At 47.6% G+C, this 18,847-nt stretch overlaps 1 protein-coding gene across 2 annotated transcripts in view; it reads left to right on the top strand.

Moving 5' to 3' along the window:
* Positions 1–18,847, top strand: part of bcar1 (BCAR1 scaffold protein, Cas family member) — a 117,817-nt gene that overhangs the window by 53,800 nt on the left and 45,170 nt on the right. The window contains exon 1 of one of the 2 annotated variants that reach the window (XM_056281345.1): positions 7,168–7,697. The exons of the other annotated variant lie outside the window; for it this stretch is intronic. Coding sequence (XP_056137320.1) covers positions 7,686–7,697 — 12 coding nt within the window. The 5' untranslated portion in view covers positions 7,168–7,685. Of the gene's footprint in view, positions 1–7,167; positions 7,698–18,847 lie in introns of those variants that run through there. 2 annotated transcript variants of the gene reach the window in all.

Genomic DNA, 18,847 nt, shown 5'->3' with positions numbered 1-18,847 from the left:
CTCAGAGACATAACAGCAGACGAGACCAGGTGCGCTACGGCTTCCAGAATAAGCGGTTTCATAACCAACCCACCGGCCGATGGTAAATACGCCGCACTTAAACATCTCCTCCTTGAAACTTTTGAACTGTCAGCAACGGAGAGAGCACGTCGCCTCTTCGCAATTCAGGGCTTGGGAGATGGCAAACCATCGGAGCTAATGAGCAGGATGTTAAACCTACTGGGTCAAGAAAAGCCATGTTTCCTGTTTATGGAGCTGTTTCTGCGCAACATGCCGCCCCACGTCCAGACTGCGCTCGCTAACTCCACCATCACTGATCCCCGTGAGCTGGCAAAGGAGGCTGACCGATTCTTCGTCGCTACACAACGTTCCTCCCATGCCGGGGTGCTGGCTCCTACCTTCACTGGCCCCCCACCGACATCGCGGGCGTGGCCCGACGGTGGCGCCACAGCATCAGACCGCTACAAGCCCTCTGGACTCTGTATGTACCACGCTCGATTTGGTGCGAAAGCTAAACGGTGCCGTTCCCCCTGCAACTACAGGCCGACGGGAAACGAGAGGGCCAACACTCAGTAGTGGCCATGAGTGTTGGCGATACGAGCAGGCTACTCTTCATCCTCGACACCATCTCCGGTCGGCGATTTCTCTGTGACACGGGCGCACAGAGGAGCGTGCTCCCTGCTACTGACGTCGACATCATGGGCGGGGAGCGGGGCCCCCAGTTGGCGACGGCTGACGGCAGCCCTATCCACACCTACGGCGTGCGGTCTGTAGAACTGTGTTTTGGTGGACAACGTTTCACGTGGGAGTTCGTCATGGCCAATGTAACGCTTCCCCTCCTCGGAGCTGATTTTTTGTGCGCTTACGGTTTGCTAGTGGACATTCAGAACAGCCGTCTGGTCGATGCCTTAACCTTCTCCTCCTTCGCATGTACGCGGAGGGAAGCGGCCTATGCAGGTCTAGCCAACTCTCTCTCAGAGGCAGACAAGTTCACCCGCCTCCTCGCTGAGTTCCCTGACCTCACCCAGCCTACCTTCTCTGCACCCACCGCTAAGCATGGGGTGGAGCATCACATTGCTACGAAGGGGCCCCCGGTCTACGCCAGAGCCAGGCGTCTCGACCCCGCCAAACTCGCCATTGCCAAGTCTGAGTTCGAGCACCTGGAACGCATGGGGATCATCCGCCGCTCTGACAGCCCGTGGGCGTCCCCACTCCACATCGTCGCTAAGCCTGATGGAGGTTGGCGCCCATGCGGGGACTACCGCCGACTAAATGACGCCACCACGCCTGACCGCTATCCTGTCCCGCATATCCAGGACTTTTCTGCAAACCTGTCTGGCAAATGCGTCTTCTCAAAAGTCGACCTGGTCCGTGGTTATCATCAAGTTCCCGTGCACCCCTCAGACATCCCCAAGACAGCGGTGACAACCCCATTCGGCCTATTTGAATTCCTACGAATGCCATTTGGACTCAAAAACGCGGCCCAGTCCTTTCAGCGGCTGATGGATTCAGTGCTCCGTGGCCTTCCTTTCATCTTCGTCTATTTGGACGACATACTCATCGCCAGCGCCTCCGAGGAAGAACACCTGTCCCATCTTCATGCCCTCTTCACAGCCAGCATGGGCTGATCGTCAACCCGGCGAAGTGCCGGTTCGGGCTGACAGCCATTGATTTCCTCGGGCACCGCATCACCGGGGACGGGGCAGTCCCCCAGCCCTCAAAGGTGGAAGCGGTGGCGGCCTTTCCGCGCCCCCAAACAGCTCGTGCGCTCAGGGAGTTCATAGGGATGGTGACATTCTACCACCGCTTCATTCCTCGAGCCGCCTTTATCATCCGACCACTGTACGAGTCGCTGAAAGGCATGTCCCCCAACCAGGCGGTCGACTGGACAGCAGAGCGGGACCGTGCGTTCACCGAGACTAAAGCTGCGCTCTCCCAGGCTACCCTGCTAGCGCATCCTTCACCTACAGCGCCTATTTCCATAACCACGGATGCATCGGACTATGCTGTTGGTGCGGTTCACGAACAGTGGGTGGGGGGGGGCTTGGCAGCCTTTGGCCTTTTTCAGTCGCCAGCTTACACCCCGAGAGCGCAAGTATAGTACTTTTGACAGGGAACTCCTCGGTCTCTGGCTCGCCGTCCGGCATTTCCGTTTCCTGCTAGAGGGCCGCGAGTTTACTGCGTACGTGGACCACAAGCCCCTCACGTTTGCCTTGTCCAAGACGGCCGAGCCATGGTCCGCTCGCCAGCAGCGACAACTCTCCTACATTTCGGAATTCACTACCGACATCCAGCACGTCGCTGGTAAGTCTAACCAGGTAGCTGACTGCCTGTCTAGGGCAGTGATTGGAGCGGTCCACCTAGGCCTTGACTATGCACAGATGGCTGCTGACCAGGCCACGGACCCGAGCATCCTCCGTCTCCGGGCCTCCGACACGGGGCTCCGCCTGCAGGACGTTCCTTTCAGCGACACAGGTGTCACCCTCCTGTGTGACGTCTCCACAGGACAGCCCAGGCCCATCGTCCCGCACAGCTGGAGACGCCCCGTATTTGAAGCTGTGCACGGCCTCTCTCATCCAGGCGGTAAGCCATCCGTGCGCCTGACCTCTGCTAAGTTTGTGTGGGAGGGACTTAAGAGAGACGTGAAAGCGTGGGCCGACTCGTGTGTTGCCTGTCAGCGGGCTAAGATACACCGCCACATTAAGGCGCCCCTGGAACGCTTCGCAGTGCCGGAGAGACGATTTGACCATGTCCACGTCGACCTGGTTGGTCCCCTACCCCCCTCCCATGGGTTCACCTACCTCTTCACTGTGGTGGACAGGACTACGCGCTGGCCTGAAGCTGTTCCCCTGGCATCCACGACGTCTGCTGATGTGGCCCGGGCTTTTATTGGGTCGTGGGTCTCACGTTTCGGTACGCCTTCCGACCTTTCATCTGACCGTGGGCCACAGTTTACCTCAGAGCTATGGAATGCTGTGGGTGAGGCTCTGGGCGTCAAGCTTCATCGCACTACCGCCTACCACCCTCAGGCGAACGGCCTATGTGAGCGCTTCCACCGGTCCATGAAGGCTGCGCTTCGGGCTACTCTCAAGGACTGCAACTGGGTTGACAAGCTCCCATGGGTCATGCTGGGCCTGCGGACCGCCCCGAAGGAAGACCTACAAGCCTCCTCTGCGGAGCTGGTGTACGGCACGCCGCTGCGAGTCCCAGGCGATTTCATGCCCAATGCAACGCGTCCCTGGTCAGCTGTGGACCAACGAGCCTCCTTGCTGGACGGGGTCAGAGCTTTCACACCCGTCCCTACCGCCCAACACGGCGCTCCGGTGTCCCAGGTGCCCCCAGGTCTGCAGTCAGCGGACTACGTGTTCATCCGTCACGACGCACACCGCCCCCCTCTGCAACCCCCTTATGACGGCCCCTTCCGCGTCCTGGAACGGGGAACTAAGCACCTGGTGGTGGATTTTGGGGGCACGGCCGAGCATGTTTCAGTGGACCGAGTTAAACCCGCACACCTGGACTTGACCCAGCCGTTGGAGTTAGCCCAACCTCCTCGTCGCGGTCGTCCCCCGGCTCCGCCTCCTCCCCCCGTGGAGGCCCGAGCTGCCTCTTCTGCTCCTCAGGCCGACCTCCACAGGCCCGCGTCAATGCCTCCCACAGACACTCCGGCCCCTGTTATCCGGAGCCGCCGCGGACGGCCTGTCGTCCACCCGCGCCTGCCTGACTTCGATTACTAGGACGAATTCTGGGGGGGCTCATGTGGTGGACACGTATTGGGGACAGAATTCAACCCTAAGGGTTAAGTCATGGTTGCCCTGGCAGGTTAACGCAGGGTTAAGTTATGGTTGTCCAGCCAGTTTTCTGGTTATTCTTGCCACCTCCGCTCAGTCGAGCTGTGGGTTTTGTTTGTCTCTCTGATTTACCGTGGATTAAAGAAAGTTGCCTACACGGCTAAAGTGTGAACCTACGGTCTTCTCCGTTACTTCGGCTCTACAGCACACTAGTGTGATGTTAATGGTGGCACTAGCTAAGGGTGACGTTAACAAAAGGTGAGACAACGCGGCAGGGACAACAGAGTGGGATTACAGTGTGCACACACTTAATTAAAATTGGATTCCCAACTGACCTCTACGAAGGTCATCCCTAGTCCCACAATGCCACTGTGTGTGTGTGTGTGTGTGTGTGTTAAACATAATTGTGCTACTACTGAAATGCCTTGTTTCTTCTTTTTCTTTAGTGTGTGGTGTCTTGCTAAGTCATGCAGTCTCCTAGGTGCAGGAAAAGACAGTTTGTAAAGATAACCCTGTATCTTTTTTTTTACACATTATGGCCAGAAAAATAATAAGACTGCAATTTACATACGAAAGCTGCAGGGAGCCATTTATTGCACCTTATTTCATCTATTTTTATTTTGTCTAGTAAATATATATATATATATATGTATGTAATTCTTTTAACTTTAACGTTACTGTTACTGTTAATTTTTCCCTCATGTACCAACATACCAAGTCAAATTCCTTAAATGTTCTTGAAATACCTGGCAATCAATACAATTCTGATTCCGATTACTTACAACATACTTCAACCTATCCTCCTCAACTTCTGATAGGGAACTCTTCTTCCAAGAGCCATTTAAAAAAATCATTCTAATTTGTTATTCCATTTACCATATAAACGTTAGATATATTAATTTGTAAGTTAAATTCTATTCTGAATGTTAACAGTGTTTTTTTCTAATCATATTTTATACACTGCATGCGGTTTTACTGACATTAGTGCCTCCATGTAACAAAAACACACCAAATTGTGTTCTTGTTACATGGAGAGACAACGTTCTCTGTTGGTCCATACCATGTAGACACCACAGTAAGTTAAAAATCAGCTTTAAAACACCATCGCTCGGTTGTCCGGGTGGCGTAGCAGTCTGTTCTGTTGCCTACCAACATGGGGATCGCCGGTTTGAATCCCTGCATTACCTCTGGCTTGGTCAGGCGTCCCTGCAGACACAATTGGCCGTGTCTGCGGGTGGGAAGCTGGATGTGGGTATGTGTCCTGGTTGCATCACTAGCACATCCTCTGGTCAGTTGGGGCACCTGTTCGGGAGGGAGGGGGAACTGGGGGTAACAGTTCGATCCTCCCACATGCTACATCTCCCTGGCGAAAACTCCTCACTGTCAGGTGAAAAGAAGCGGCTGGCAATTCCACATGTATTGGAGGAGTCATGTGGTATTCTGTAGCCCTCTCGGGATTGGCAGAGGGGGTGGAGCAGTGACCGCAACGGCTCGGAAGAGTGGGGTAATTGGCCGGATACAACTGGAGAGAAAAAAAAGAAAAAAAAAATCATTACTCTTCATCCTCTCTCTCGCTCTCTCTCTCATTGTCTCTAAGACACTCTCCCACTCTGTCGCTATCATTCTGTCTCTGTCATAGCTATGTCCTTCACTCTCTCTCTCTCTCTCTCTACTTCATTCTTTCATCCATTCATTCATCATCAGCCGCTTCTCCGGGGTCGGATCGCGGTGGCAGCAAGCAAAGTAGGGCACTCCAGACATCCCCTCTCCCCAGCAACGCCCTCCAGCTCCCCCTGGGGATCCCAAGGCGTTCCCAGACTAGATTGGACATGTAGTCCCTCCAGCGAGTTCTTGGTCTACCTCGGGGTCTCCTCCCAGTTGGCTGTGCCCAGTAAACCTCCGAAGAAAGGCACCCAGGCAGCATCCTAATCAGATGCCCGAACCACCTCAACTGGCTCCTTTCGACGCAAAGGAGCAGTGGCTCTACTCCGAGCTCCCTCCAGATGTCCGAGCTCCTCACCCTATCTCTAAGGCTGAGCCCAGACCCGCTACGGAGGAGACTAATTTCAGCCGCTTGTATCCGCGATCTCACCCTTTTGGTCACTACCCAAAGCTCATGACCATAGGTGAGGGTAGGAATGAAGATTGTCTGGTAAATTGAGAGCTTTGCCTTCCGGCTCAGCTCCTTCTTCACCCCAATGGTCTGGTACAACATCCGCATTACTGCTGATGCTGCACCAATCCACCTGTCAATCTCCCGCTCCTCCTACCCTCACTCATGAACAAGACCCCGAGATACTTGAACTCCTTCACTTTAGGCAACAACTCATCCCCAACCTGGAGGGAGCAATCCACCGTTTTCCGGTAGAGAACCATGGCCTCGGTCTTGGAGGTGCTGACTCTCATCCCGGCCATTTCCCACTCAGCTGCAAACCGCCCCAGTGCGTGCTGGAGGTCGCATTCTGATGAAGCCAACAAAACCACATCATTTGCGAAGAGCAGAGATGCAAATCTGAAGTTCCCAAAAAGGACAAACTCCTCACCTTGGCTGCACCTTGAGATCCTGTCCATGAATATCACAAACCGAATCGGAGACAAGGGACAACCTTGGCGGAGTACGACACCCACCGAAAAAACGTGTTTGACTTTGTGCCGAGAAAGCGGACACAGCTCTCGCTTTGGTTACACAAGGACCGGATGGCTTGTAGCAACTGCCCCGGTACCCCATACTCCCGCAGTACCCCCCCCCACAGAGTGCCCCGGGGTACACGGTCATAAGCCTTCTCCAAGTCCACAAAACACATGTAGACTTTACAATGTCAAAGGGATTAGATTCACCCCTGAAATGGTCTTTGATTCAATCCATCTTTGATGCGCAGGCTTACTCCTTACCATTCTCAATATCACATTACTGTCAAGTGCACTGCCACAGGTGAGCGACTTTCATGCTTGACAGTGAAACACCGTCACTCTGTAATTCTGCAAGTCAATTATTTGTAGTTAAGCACCATGGGAGGAGGTACACAGACGTGCATGTGAAATCTGTTTTTGTTGGGTGGCTAACATGAGTACATAAGTCTGTGTGCCTTTGTGTGTGTGTGTGTGTGTGTGTGTGTGTGTGTGTGTGTTGTTTCAGTGGCGTCTGATGATCTGACCATTTTTCACAGCCAGGGGGAGAGAAGGAGAGCAGGACCAGAGCGAGCCAGGAGACGTTGACACAGAGGGGGCAAACCTCATTTGCATAAGAGGAGGTCCTTGGGCCAATGGTGTGCCGGGACGGGGAATGTAGAAATTGTGCAGGAACTGGTGGTGTCGGGTTACTGCGGACACATTCCTCCCTTTTCCTCAAGCCCGAGAGTGAGGGGGAGAGAGGGGGGGGGGAGTGTGATAGCGAGCGAGTGAGCGAGAGGGAGAGAGAGAGAAGTAAATGGGAAAGCAGTGGTCTCATTCTTGCTGTGTGAGATCACGAAGAGGCAGAATGTGTTAGGATCTGCCTAACTACTGAAAACAGGATTAAACAAGACGAAAGAGAGAGAGAGAGAGAGAGAGAGAGAGAGAGAGAGAGAGAGAGAGAGAGAGAGAGAGAGAGAGAGGAGGCGGGAGAGACTGTGACAGTCTAGAGAAACGCAAGAAGGGAAGAGAGAACGGAACGAAGGAAGAAAAGTGGACGGAGGGAATAGAAGAGTTTGTTTTCTTTTTCTTCATCTGCTGTGGATCTGCTCTCCATAGTGGCCAGTGACTGGTAGACCGGAGTTGGACCCCTCTGCCTCTGCCTCTGCCTCTTGATAGAAGGAAGGGGCTGAATCGCAGCCCTGCTGTGAAGGTTAACAGCCTGAGCGCCCACTGGCTGTCCGTTGGTGTGACTGAGTTGCACAGACTCACGGAAACAGGGACAATATGAACTATTTGGTGAGTTATTCTAGTATGTAGGGATGTGTGTGTGCGTGCGTGCCTGCCTGCCCCTGGCTTTTCTTCCTTATCGAGGTGAAGGCAGTGCACATCCTCAGAGTTATTGTTACCGCTCTCCATTTTCTTTTTTGGGATTGTGTGCATTTTCTTTCCGTGCATGTCCGTATGTTTGCTGTTGTTAGGTCTATGTGAATACTTTAGCAGGACCCGCTAAATACCCCAGCTGTGAAAGAGGAAGGGCAGGGAGAGGGGAAAAGGAGGGAGGGAAGGTGGGAGGGAGGTCAGTGTGAAAAAAAAAGGAAGAGGGAAAGAGGGGGAGGAAGGGAGAATTTGGCTTAACATTTTTCTGTGCATTCCTACCTTTTGTTAGCTCTCACTGGGGAGAAAAAGTGTGCGTCAGCCTGTTGATTTAGCTTTATTTACCTGTGTGTGTGTGTGTGTGTGTGTGTGTGTGTGTGTGTGTGTGTGTGTGTGTGTGTGTGTGTGTGTGTGTGTGAGAGAGAGAGAGAGAGGGAGAGAGAGAGTAGTGAGGCTGACAAGGTTTTGAATCAATAGTCATAGTTAGGAGGTACTTCACTGTCTTAATACATGCTAAGTATTGCATCTGCTAGATATCAAAATCTACTTTGTCATCTTTTCAAAGTAAAAGCCTAATAAAGAGTAGAAACTGCATTGAATGGGCATCGAAAAGAAAAGCTTTCAAATCTGTGCTCAAGTAACGACGCAGAACAAGAGGAGAAAAACTCCTACAATAATGCAAGGAGACACATTTTTGGGGGGAGTTATTTCCATAAACCTCAGGGAAGTTTTACCAGAGACCTTAAGCTAAAGACGTTTTCTCGTTCACCTTTTAGAGACTCAAATGCTCCTCCCTGCAAATGCAGTGTTGCAGCTTAGCATGCATCAAACAAGAGCATTACAATATGAGGCAGACACCTCACTCGGATATGGCCAGTGGATAAAACTTTGCACTGCAAAACTGACGTTACTATTATCTTTATATGTAATTCAATTCCCTCTCTTCTCAGGCGATTTTGGCCAGATTTAGCTAATTCCAAGCAGAGTGTTTTCTCTGCTTTCTTTTTGTCGCTTCCTGGAGTCCAACCTAAGCCTTATTGGACTAAGAGCGGGAGTTAGGAGGGTTTATGGCTCTTATAAGTAAAAGAAGGAGAGAGAGAGAGAGAGAGAGAGAGAGAGAGAGAGACAGAGCAGTGCTGTTTGCCTGTGCTCGTTCTTTATGCTGACTCAGAGGAAAGTAGAGAGAGATTAAGGTTTTATGGCTGGAGCATGGAGGGAGGGAGCGAGGGAAGGAATAGAGAGAAAGGAGTGTTGGGAGAGAGGGAATTAGTTGAATGAGTAAAAAAGTGCCTTGCTGAAAAGCCAAGAAAGCTGCCGAGAGAGCAGCAGGAGAGTTGAGTTAAGTTTGTCATCTTGAAAAATTGAATAGGAAAATTAATTTGCTCAAAGTTGGACAGAGAGAATGGAGTCAAAGAGGGAACTGGTTGACATGTAATATATATATATATATATATATATATATATATATATATATATATATACTAAATAGTTTCAGTCATTTCCTGATCTTTGCAGTAAACAAGGGAGGGGGGTGTATTTTCATAGAATGAAAAATAAGAGGGAAAAAAAGAAGAAGAAAGGACTAACTGATCACCGTGAAGTCTTGGCAGTAACAGCCTCTCTTTCCTATTGTTTGAAACCCCTGGCTGTGTTAGCTTACACGGCTAGCACACTGCTCACTTTTGGTTGTTAGAATTGTGTACTGGAATTATGCAGAAGGTTGGAATGTGGATGGCATTGAAACATTGTTGAACCAATCCCTTTGTTTGTGTGTGTGCGTGTGTACTATATCAGTGTCCCCTTGAGGATTGTGGAATAGTTTCACAATTCCTGATTTTACTCAGCCTCATGCAGAATGTCTGTTATTTTCATCATATCCTCTTTGAGTATTGCACGTCGGACTGCATGGTCTGACCCAGGTACTTGGTCTTAATATCGGCCTTCTCATAATTTATAAGCCAGTTTCTCAGAAACAGATTAAGCCTAGTCCTGGACTAAACCGATTTTTGTATAGAGACTCGCCATTCAAAATTCAATCTAATCCAGGACTAGGCTTAACCTGTGTACAAGGAACCGGGCCAGATGACCATCTTGGAGATGGACAGTTTTGTTTAAACCTTTAGTGGTTCACCGGCATGTCGTCATTGGGATTGTGGCTCCTAATGGTGATTTGCTGGTAGTGCATTGTTGCAGCGTGGAGGATCTGTTACGGTAAACGAGTATGTATCAGTCTTTGTGGCACTGCCAGAGCTTTGTCACGGGCAAAGACACAAAGTGTAGACTTTCAGTCACCTGTGACCCCGTCTCTCACTGACACACTCAAGACTGATGACTTTGGCTCATAATGAAATATTTTATCAGCAACATCAATTAATTGGACCACCACCAACACCACACACACACACACACACACACAGATGCCAATAATGACAATTTAATAAACAGTGTATTTGTACAGACATTACCAGCGTACATCCTATTGCTGTGGAAATGGTTACGAACCATGTATTTTAAAACCACACACAACCTAATTCTTTGCCAACCCCCCCCCCCCAAATTTCTGCATGCATTCACTAACAGCAATCCCTCTGAGACTCCACTAGTAAGGTACGAAATTTGCTCAGTCTTTGATTTAAAAGCAACAGCGTGATTTTAGTTATGACACTGCCAATATCTGGTCACACTGGTAAGGATTGGTGACTTTTAAACTCACGCTACTCACACCTCTGTTGTGTCCGTACTCCAGTCTGCCCTGTTGCGTCTCCAGCTAAATCACATGCTGATACACGTTGCCTGCATGAGCGGCTTCATCCATCACTGCAACAAGGAAGCTGAGAATCAGTATAACACATATTATTAGCTGGTCTTCCTTGCCTGAAGCTTCGTTTTTCCTCTTGCTCGGCCATTAGAATCTATCGGTATGCTGTTTAAAATGTTCCCTTATTAGACGTATTTGTATTAATATTATAGAATATCAGATATTTTTATTCTCTTCGTCTTTGCACTGATGGATTATGCCTCTCAAACAAGAAAAGTCTTGTCGACACATGATTGGACACGGCCTTACGAGAATATTGAAAATAGTTACCTGTCTTCAGTTGAGTAATTACAACACTTTTGGTTTAGTGGTTGTTCTGCATTCAGACCATCCATGAAAAGCAGTAGTAATTAAATTCTTTTTGTTGGGCTGACAGCTCCCCGAGGCAGAGTTAAGTTATGCTTTACCATCAATTTGTCACAACAGAGATTTGCTCATTTTGCTGGTGTACATGACTTAGACTGGAGCAGCACAATGTCACAGGACAGTGTTCGTCACAGAGCAGCATGGGCTGCAGCGCTGTGCCCGGTGGTCTAGCACCCACGACTGGGGTCCCAACACAAAAGCGTCACTATATTGACCCCGAATGTAGGGTTGGGGTTAGGAAGTGGTTAGGGTCAAACTTTGGGTTAAGATTTGGTAGTAGTTAGCCCAACACGTCTCACACAGACAAAGAAGTTATCATTATCCCACCGTGTCTCATCCAGTCGCCAAAGGATAGGCTACTGTCTCTGTTATATATTGACACTTAGTCAATAGCATCAATACAGTGCTGGGTATCTGGGTAGCGTAGTGGTCTATTCCGTTGCCTACCAACACGGGGTTCTCCGGTTCGAATCCCCGTGTTACCTCCGGCTTGGTTGGGCGTCCCTACAGACAAAATTGTCCGTGTCTGTGGGTGAGAAATCGGTTGTGGGTATATGTCCTGGTTGCTGCACTTGCGCCTCCTCTGGTCAGTTGGGGCACGTGTTCAGGGGGGAGGGGGAACTGGGAGGAATAGCGTGATCCTCCCACGCGCTACGTCCCCCCGGTGAAACTCCTCACTGTCAGGTGAAAAGAAGCGGCTGGTGACTCCAAATGTATCGGAAGAAGCATGTGGTAGTCTGCAGCCCTCCCCAGCTCGGCAGAGGGGGTGGAGCAGCGACCGGGACGCCTAGGAAGAGTGGGGTAATTGGCCAAGTACAATTTGTAGAAAAGGGGGGGGGGGATAATATATATATATATATATATATATATATATATATATATATATACAGCGCTGTGGGATGAGAATGGACTCAGGATCCTGATACAAGCAACCTTCATTGTCAGCCCATGCTTAAATCAGGATTATCCAGCCAGCCCTGGCATCTGAACCGTCAACTGGTTCGCTTCTCTTACCACTAAGTATTGGCTGCATGCGATTCACCTTTAATCATCATGGGTCTCTGCAGTTCTCTGTAGTTCAAGTGACATCAGCCATACAGCAGCATAGTGGACTGGAATTCCCCCTTGTTTTCGTCCCTGACAGACCCTCTCTCTCCTCTGACACACTCACACAGACACACACACACACTATCCCCAGACCCACAGGGTGGTCTGGCTCAAGTGACATTCCCCACCCCATTCACCAACACACACACACACACACCACAGAAGTTAGTCTCCTCGCTTAAAGGGCACACAGGTGTCATCCATTAAATCATTGAGCTGTGTACAAAAAAAAAAGACAAGATAGCCACACAGGCAGTCAGCCGGGTTTGTCAGTCACCATAGCTGTGTTAATGAGAATTTCACCTTTGCGGCGGCGTTTCAGGATTTGGGTCACTGTGATCAGCATCCACCATTCTCTAATCAACAAAGACAGCGGAGACTGTGACTCAAGAGCATCATTTAATTTGTCTCTCAACCGGCTCTTTAAAATGCTTCCAAGTGTGACTCTGTCCCTTTTTGCAGTGCCCTTTCTGGATCTTGTCAGTTATGATCTCAGTCACTAGATCGAGCCAGTATCTGAAGACTTTTGCCCAGGGCAAAAACATATGTGACTCAGCCATGCAAATAAGCGTGACTCAGAGTGGTACGGTAGAAAGGTGGACAAAGTCACATTTGACCTAGATACCGTGCTGCTGCATGAAACTTTGCAGGGACCCTGACGGGCTGTTTGAGGCCTTGATGAGGCTTAAATTCTGTGCTGTCACTGTTGCTAAGTAACTGAGGATTCTGTGCTTCCTGGTAGGGCTGAACAATATATTGTCTCAGCATCAACTGCCCAACATTTGCATTAGTCACACTGCAAAGGATGCAATGCAAGACACGTTAAGACATGTCATGTTAGGCTGAAAGGTTTAGTGCTTGTTAGAAAACAATCTCTTGATGGCGCTTGAATATCCCCCAAATAATATAATTTAGTCTGAATTAATTACTTCTTGGACAACTGCTTTATTTCCCCCTTTAAAATCATGCTAATCATTGCGAGGGTGAACATTTCTTTGCAAATGAAGCTTTGAAAGTTAGAAGCTGCATACAGCTGGGGAAATTATGTAAGTCCTCTTCATTCTTTACTATTGCAATACACATCGCAAAAAAATTAAACAAAATCCAATATCACTCAGGAGCTTCCTGATCGTTATAATGTTAGCTGTATCATGGTGATGGTGTGGAGAGCCCTGTCACACATTTAATAGCAACTCATCTTATTCCAAAAAAAAAAAAAAAAGGACTAACAATAGTGCAGCATAGCTGGTATGGCTTTGGTTCAGTTTTTGGCCAAACTCTTACTAATGGTTCCAGTTGCATAAGAAACTAACCAGCCCTGACCTCACTCTCTCTGTCTGGGTTACCTCAAAGTCAGTTTTTTTATCTTGGAAAAAAATCTAGCTACCCCTCTGTCTCTCTCTGCCTTTCCCCTTTTGTATCTCTCCCAGGGCTGCAGTGTGTTTGCAACACCAAACCTAATGTCACAGTGTAAATCAAACCTTCCATGGAGAGTTAACACTGATCGAGCTTCTCCAGAGTTGAAAAAAAGTCACCTTTAACCTAGAGACTGTATTGTCTGCTGGACACATTCAGAGACACTCTGGAAGAGTGCTCACAGACAAGGCTCGGTACTGTTTCTGGCTGACTCACTGGTTATTCACTGCCCATTTGAAAGAATGCTCCCATGAAAATCCACATTCTTGAATGGTCTGCTCACAGAACTTGAATGAATAGATAGACATGCCCATTGAAAGTGCCAGTCCAGTGGTTATGTAGCTGATATGCTTACGATGGCTGCCACAGAATGTTTGATTATGTTGAAATGGAAATAGTGAAGTCAAGAAGTACAGTGACTCAAAGTGTGATATGGATTCACCTAAAAAGATGAATATGAAGCAAAAAAGGTTTTATGAAATGATTTATAAAACCTTAACGCTGCTGATACCTGCTGTTCTATTTCCCAAAGGTACGGTCCACCAAAATGTGCAATGTATCATTAAGCTGCTTTCCGTTCAATCGTCTGGTGTAAAAAAAGAAAAAGAAAAAAGAAAGAAGTAACTACAATGCCAGACTGATGTTTCTATGCTGAGAAACCCTTAAAGACAACATGAAATGAAAATTAATGTATTTACCTTGGTAGCTTATTTCCTCCATCATATTATGCACCTAGTCAAAAACGTATGCCAAAAAATAACAAAATTCAATTTTTTGCTTATTTTACACACAAAAATAAAATTAAATAAATAAACACCTTTTCTAAAACAATGGCAACAGGCATGTGCACAACAGCCAACATATTGTACAAATGAGACCAAGTCTGAGTGGGCGGGCGAGCAACATTCCAACCAATAACTTCTTAAAATGTTTTGCACTATCCAATCACATCCTGAAGAATCAGATGGCATCCCTCCCCATATTTGTCCCGCCCTGACAAAAAGCCTGTCTTGATTCAAATTACGTCACATTATGGAAGCGATACGCTGAGTGCCTTGATCTACTCGCCTTACCGGATGTGCTCAGGGCCCTACAACTACAGATGACATCACTATTTCACGCATTATGATTCGGTAGGGGCTTGGGTAGGGGCTAGTTATGTTTAGGAACAGCGGGAAACAGTAGATTGACGTTAGATGCAGCTCGGGCCTTCGGCCCTCGCGCGCATTCGCTCGTCCAGGACCCCCCTTTGGTGGGGTCCTGAGCCTGCGGCCTCACTCCTTAGACACAGCTCGGGCCTTCGGCTCTCGCACCTTTACTAACCAACTCTATGTCAACGTGGATTGTAAAAAACACACAGCTAAATAACTATAAAGCTAGCCAACACTAGCTAGCAACATAATCCGTGACGTCATATATAGTCAAAGGACCCTGAGTCGATATTGCACCCGAGCAGAAATGGAACCCACACTGGATTATGTAAAAAAAAAAAAAATTTAAAAAAAATTAAAGTGCCGGTTTATGTTATCTTTAGTTGAAGATTTCTCACGGGGAAAATTAGGTTTTTTTTTTGTAAGGAGGGATTAAAAGAGATTTAAGAGTGTATCGGCAATCCTATCAAAAGTCAGCTTCATGTTTTTATTCCCCGTTTTGTACGCCCCCTATATTTAATCAACAGCCCGGCTGTGCTGCTGTAGCTGTAATGTTTCTACATATATATGTTGCATCGCCTCACTGCGTCTGGGCCAAAAAGTAGCACTTGAACACAAAGCGAAGACTACAACCAACGGCCAACTAGCATGTACGTTCTGCGCTTGCGTGAGAGGAAATATCCATACCAGCAGGTGGCGGTAGTCTGTGTTCGGCTTTCAAAATGTGAAACCGGAAGATTCAGGACTGCGGTTATTCATTCATTCATTCATTCATTCATTCATTCATTCATTCATTCATTCATTCATTCATTCATTCATCTTCAGCCACTTCTCTGGGGTCGGGTCGGGGTGGCAGCAAGCAAAGTAGGGTACTCCAGACATCCCTCTCTCCAGCAACGTCCTCCAGCTCTTCCTGGGGATCCCAAGGCATTCCCAGGCCACATTGGACATGCAGTCCCTCCAGTGAGTTCTGGGTCTACCCCGGGGTCTCCTCCCAGTTGGCCGTGCCCGGTAAACCTCCAAATGAAGGCGCCCAGGCGGCATCCAAATCAGATGCCCGAACCACCTCCACTGGCTCCTTTCGACCCGAAGGAGCAGCGGCTCTACTCCGAACGCCCTCCAGATGTCTGAGCTCCTCACCCTATCTCTAAGGCTGAGCCCAGGCACCCAACGGAGGAAACTCATTTCATCCGCTTGTATCCGTGATCTCACCCTTTTGGTCACTACCCAAAGCTCATGACCGTAGGTTAGGGTTGGAACGAAGATTGACTGGTAAAGTGAGAGCTTTACCTTCCAGCTCAGCTCCCTCTTCACCACAACGGCCCGGTACAACGTCCGCATTACTACTGCTGATGCTGCACCAATCCGCCTGTCAATCTCCCACTCCATCCTACCCTCACTTGTGGTGAACAAGACCCCGAGATACTTGAACTCCTTCACTTGAGGCAACAACTCATCCCCAACCCGGAGGGAGCAATCCACCATTTTCCGGTAAAGAACCATGGTCTCAGACTTGGAGGTGCTGACTCTCATCCCAGCCATTTCACAGTCAACTGCAAACTGCCCTAGTGTGCGCTGGAGGTCAGTTCTGATGAAGCCAACAAAACCACATCATCTGCGAAGAGCAAAGATGCAATTCTGAGGTTCCCAAAATGGACACACTCCTCAACTTGGCTGTGCCTTGAGATCTTGTCCATGAATATCACAAACAGAATCGGAGACAAGGGACAACCTTGGCGGAGTCCGACACCCACCAAAAACGTGTTTGACTTTGTGCCAACAAGGACCAGATGGCTTGTAGCAACTGCTCCGGATATACAAACTGCGGATATTCAAACCGTAAACAAAGCAGCTTCACTCAAATCTCACTCATGCCAGAGTTCTGTTTTCACCACTCGGTTGGCATAACGTTTTTCTGTAACGTTGTACAGAGCTGGCCTCCCCTGAATCATGCTGATCAGCTGGTCTTCAGTTTCTTCATTCCAGATTGCCATGTCGTTGTGAAAATATTAGCTTCTTGCAACGTTCAGGTAAGATGAAGACAAAAACTGAGAAGAGCTTTCTGTGGCCTCATGACTTCGTCATTTGCTTACTTTTGTAACTTCCGTTTCTCCTCTCGCTAAACTGAACAGCCAATCAGAGTGATCTCTCTCACGACGGGCCCCGGTTGAATCAGCTGAAAAGCTGCCGACAGGGACCCGACTGGCTTGCACATCAACTGTATGTCACATTGTGTGATGGGGGGGGGGGCAAAATCTTGAAATATCCCCTTTGTCAGACCCTGTTAGCTGAAGTGAGACTACTGTCACATTGTGGGAACAGCAAGGTTGCGACCGACGCCAGCTGACAGCAAGTCAACCTTGCCTGCTGCAAAAAGGCGATCCGGTCCGGGGACATTAAAAATGGACATGCACAAGATAAATCATGCAGTTGCATTAACGACAGCATTTTTTTTGTCTTGAGTAATCCCGACAGGAGAGACATGGGCTGGCTATTCTCAAAAGTGAGGTTTATGTCCAGTAATATCTCCAGCCATTTTTCACAAAACTATCAATCTGCAAACGGGTCTTTTAGACTAGCAAATTCACTGAATCCTGATAGAAGTGCGCGCACATACACATAGATCCTAAAATTTCTTCTGTTAATCACAATCTAGGATGAAGTCATTATGGGCTATGGTTATTTCATTACCCTGTGAAATAGTGATTTTCAATTATAACACTAGTGTATTAGAAAGCACACCACTGCTTTGCTATAAGAATGTCACCCATGGGCAAATGCTTGCGTATTGCAGTGTTTTGTAAGTGTAGACACACACAATAGATACTACATTTGGTAGTTTTATTATTTTATCTGGATTGATTATTAACTTATTTCACAAGTTATATCAAGAAAAATGTATTACAATTTATCAAAATACCAAGGCATTTTCAATAGTTATCTTTCTTTTTAGTCGAGGCGATGCTTCTGGCTGTCTTGGCTGTATCAGCCAACGTTGATTGACATAAGCCCCATGTTATTACAGTTATTTTATTTTCAGAATGCTCAAACTTTGGTGGATGATGAGGATAGTACTCAAGAGTGATACTAAATAAGAAAGTTCAAAATTTTATCTGTGCTGACCATACATTTAAGCAATGAAAATACAAAGTTATGCTTAGATTACTGCCAATTTAGTAACATATTTGCAATTTATAACACTGTCAGATATATTCATATTGAGTTTCACTGTACAGAACAGTAGAAGTGTAGCTAACTAACAGACAAGCAATTATGTGAGTCACCGGATTTTTATTCCCAGCTACCAGGGGCTAAATCATACTGTCAACACTGCAATCTGAAATTTCTCAATGGACTTATGCAAGAATTGCACGAGTTTCACAATTCAGATATACTTTGATGGTGCTATATTCAGGTGATGCAAATGGGAAAATATCGTTGAAGCATTCAGATTTTTGTGGGTACTTTTTGTTCAGCACAAACATCCAAATAGGGGCTACTGCTGACAAAACAACTAGACACATCCTACAGAATGATTCTTCTAGCTTTACCGGGCCAGGAAAATTTCTCTGTTATAAAGATACACCAGTTAATGGACCTGTGGCCTATTCCGGGTCCTGGCCTATATTCCATTCAATTCAAAACTTTATTGCAGACTCAGGGTCCATAACAGACAAAGACAAATAGGTAAAAGACAAACCCCAGACAATGCAAAGAATAAACACAATAAAATAACATATGTTGTTCTATAGTTTGACCAACCAGGATTTATACATTTCACTAACTTTTCTTGCCTTACTGGCAAATAGAGTCATGGGTGCTATTTCTGAGGACCAACTTGAGGATCAATGTGCACAGAAGATGCATAGAAGAGATGTATGAACATAAGTTCTTTATATACAACTTAATTAACAGTTTTCAATTGATGTGCCCTGACATTTTAATGAATGTACAGGTTGATGTCACCATTGCTCTTGGCATCTCTCTCTCTCTCTCTCTCTCTCTCTCTCTCTCTCTCTCTCTCTCTCTCTCTCTCTCTCTCTCTCTCTCTCTCTCTCTCTCTCTCTCTCTCTCTCTCTCTCTCTCTCTCTCTCTCTCTCTCACACACACACTCCATGATCACAGGGTGAGTGTCGCCAGGTTTTAAGTTAAGTCTCTTCTACCTGATTAAGTGCAGGTTAGTAAAGCTCTTAAACACAGATTGTGTTTGTGTA

Source organism: Lampris incognitus, chromosome 6 (assembly GCF_029633865.1).
Source record: "Lampris incognitus isolate fLamInc1 chromosome 6, fLamInc1.hap2, whole genome shotgun sequence".
NCBI classification, from domain to species: Eukaryota; Metazoa; Chordata; class Actinopteri; order Lampriformes; family Lampridae; genus Lampris; species Lampris incognitus.
This window is presented reverse-complemented; position numbering and strand designations above follow the sequence as displayed.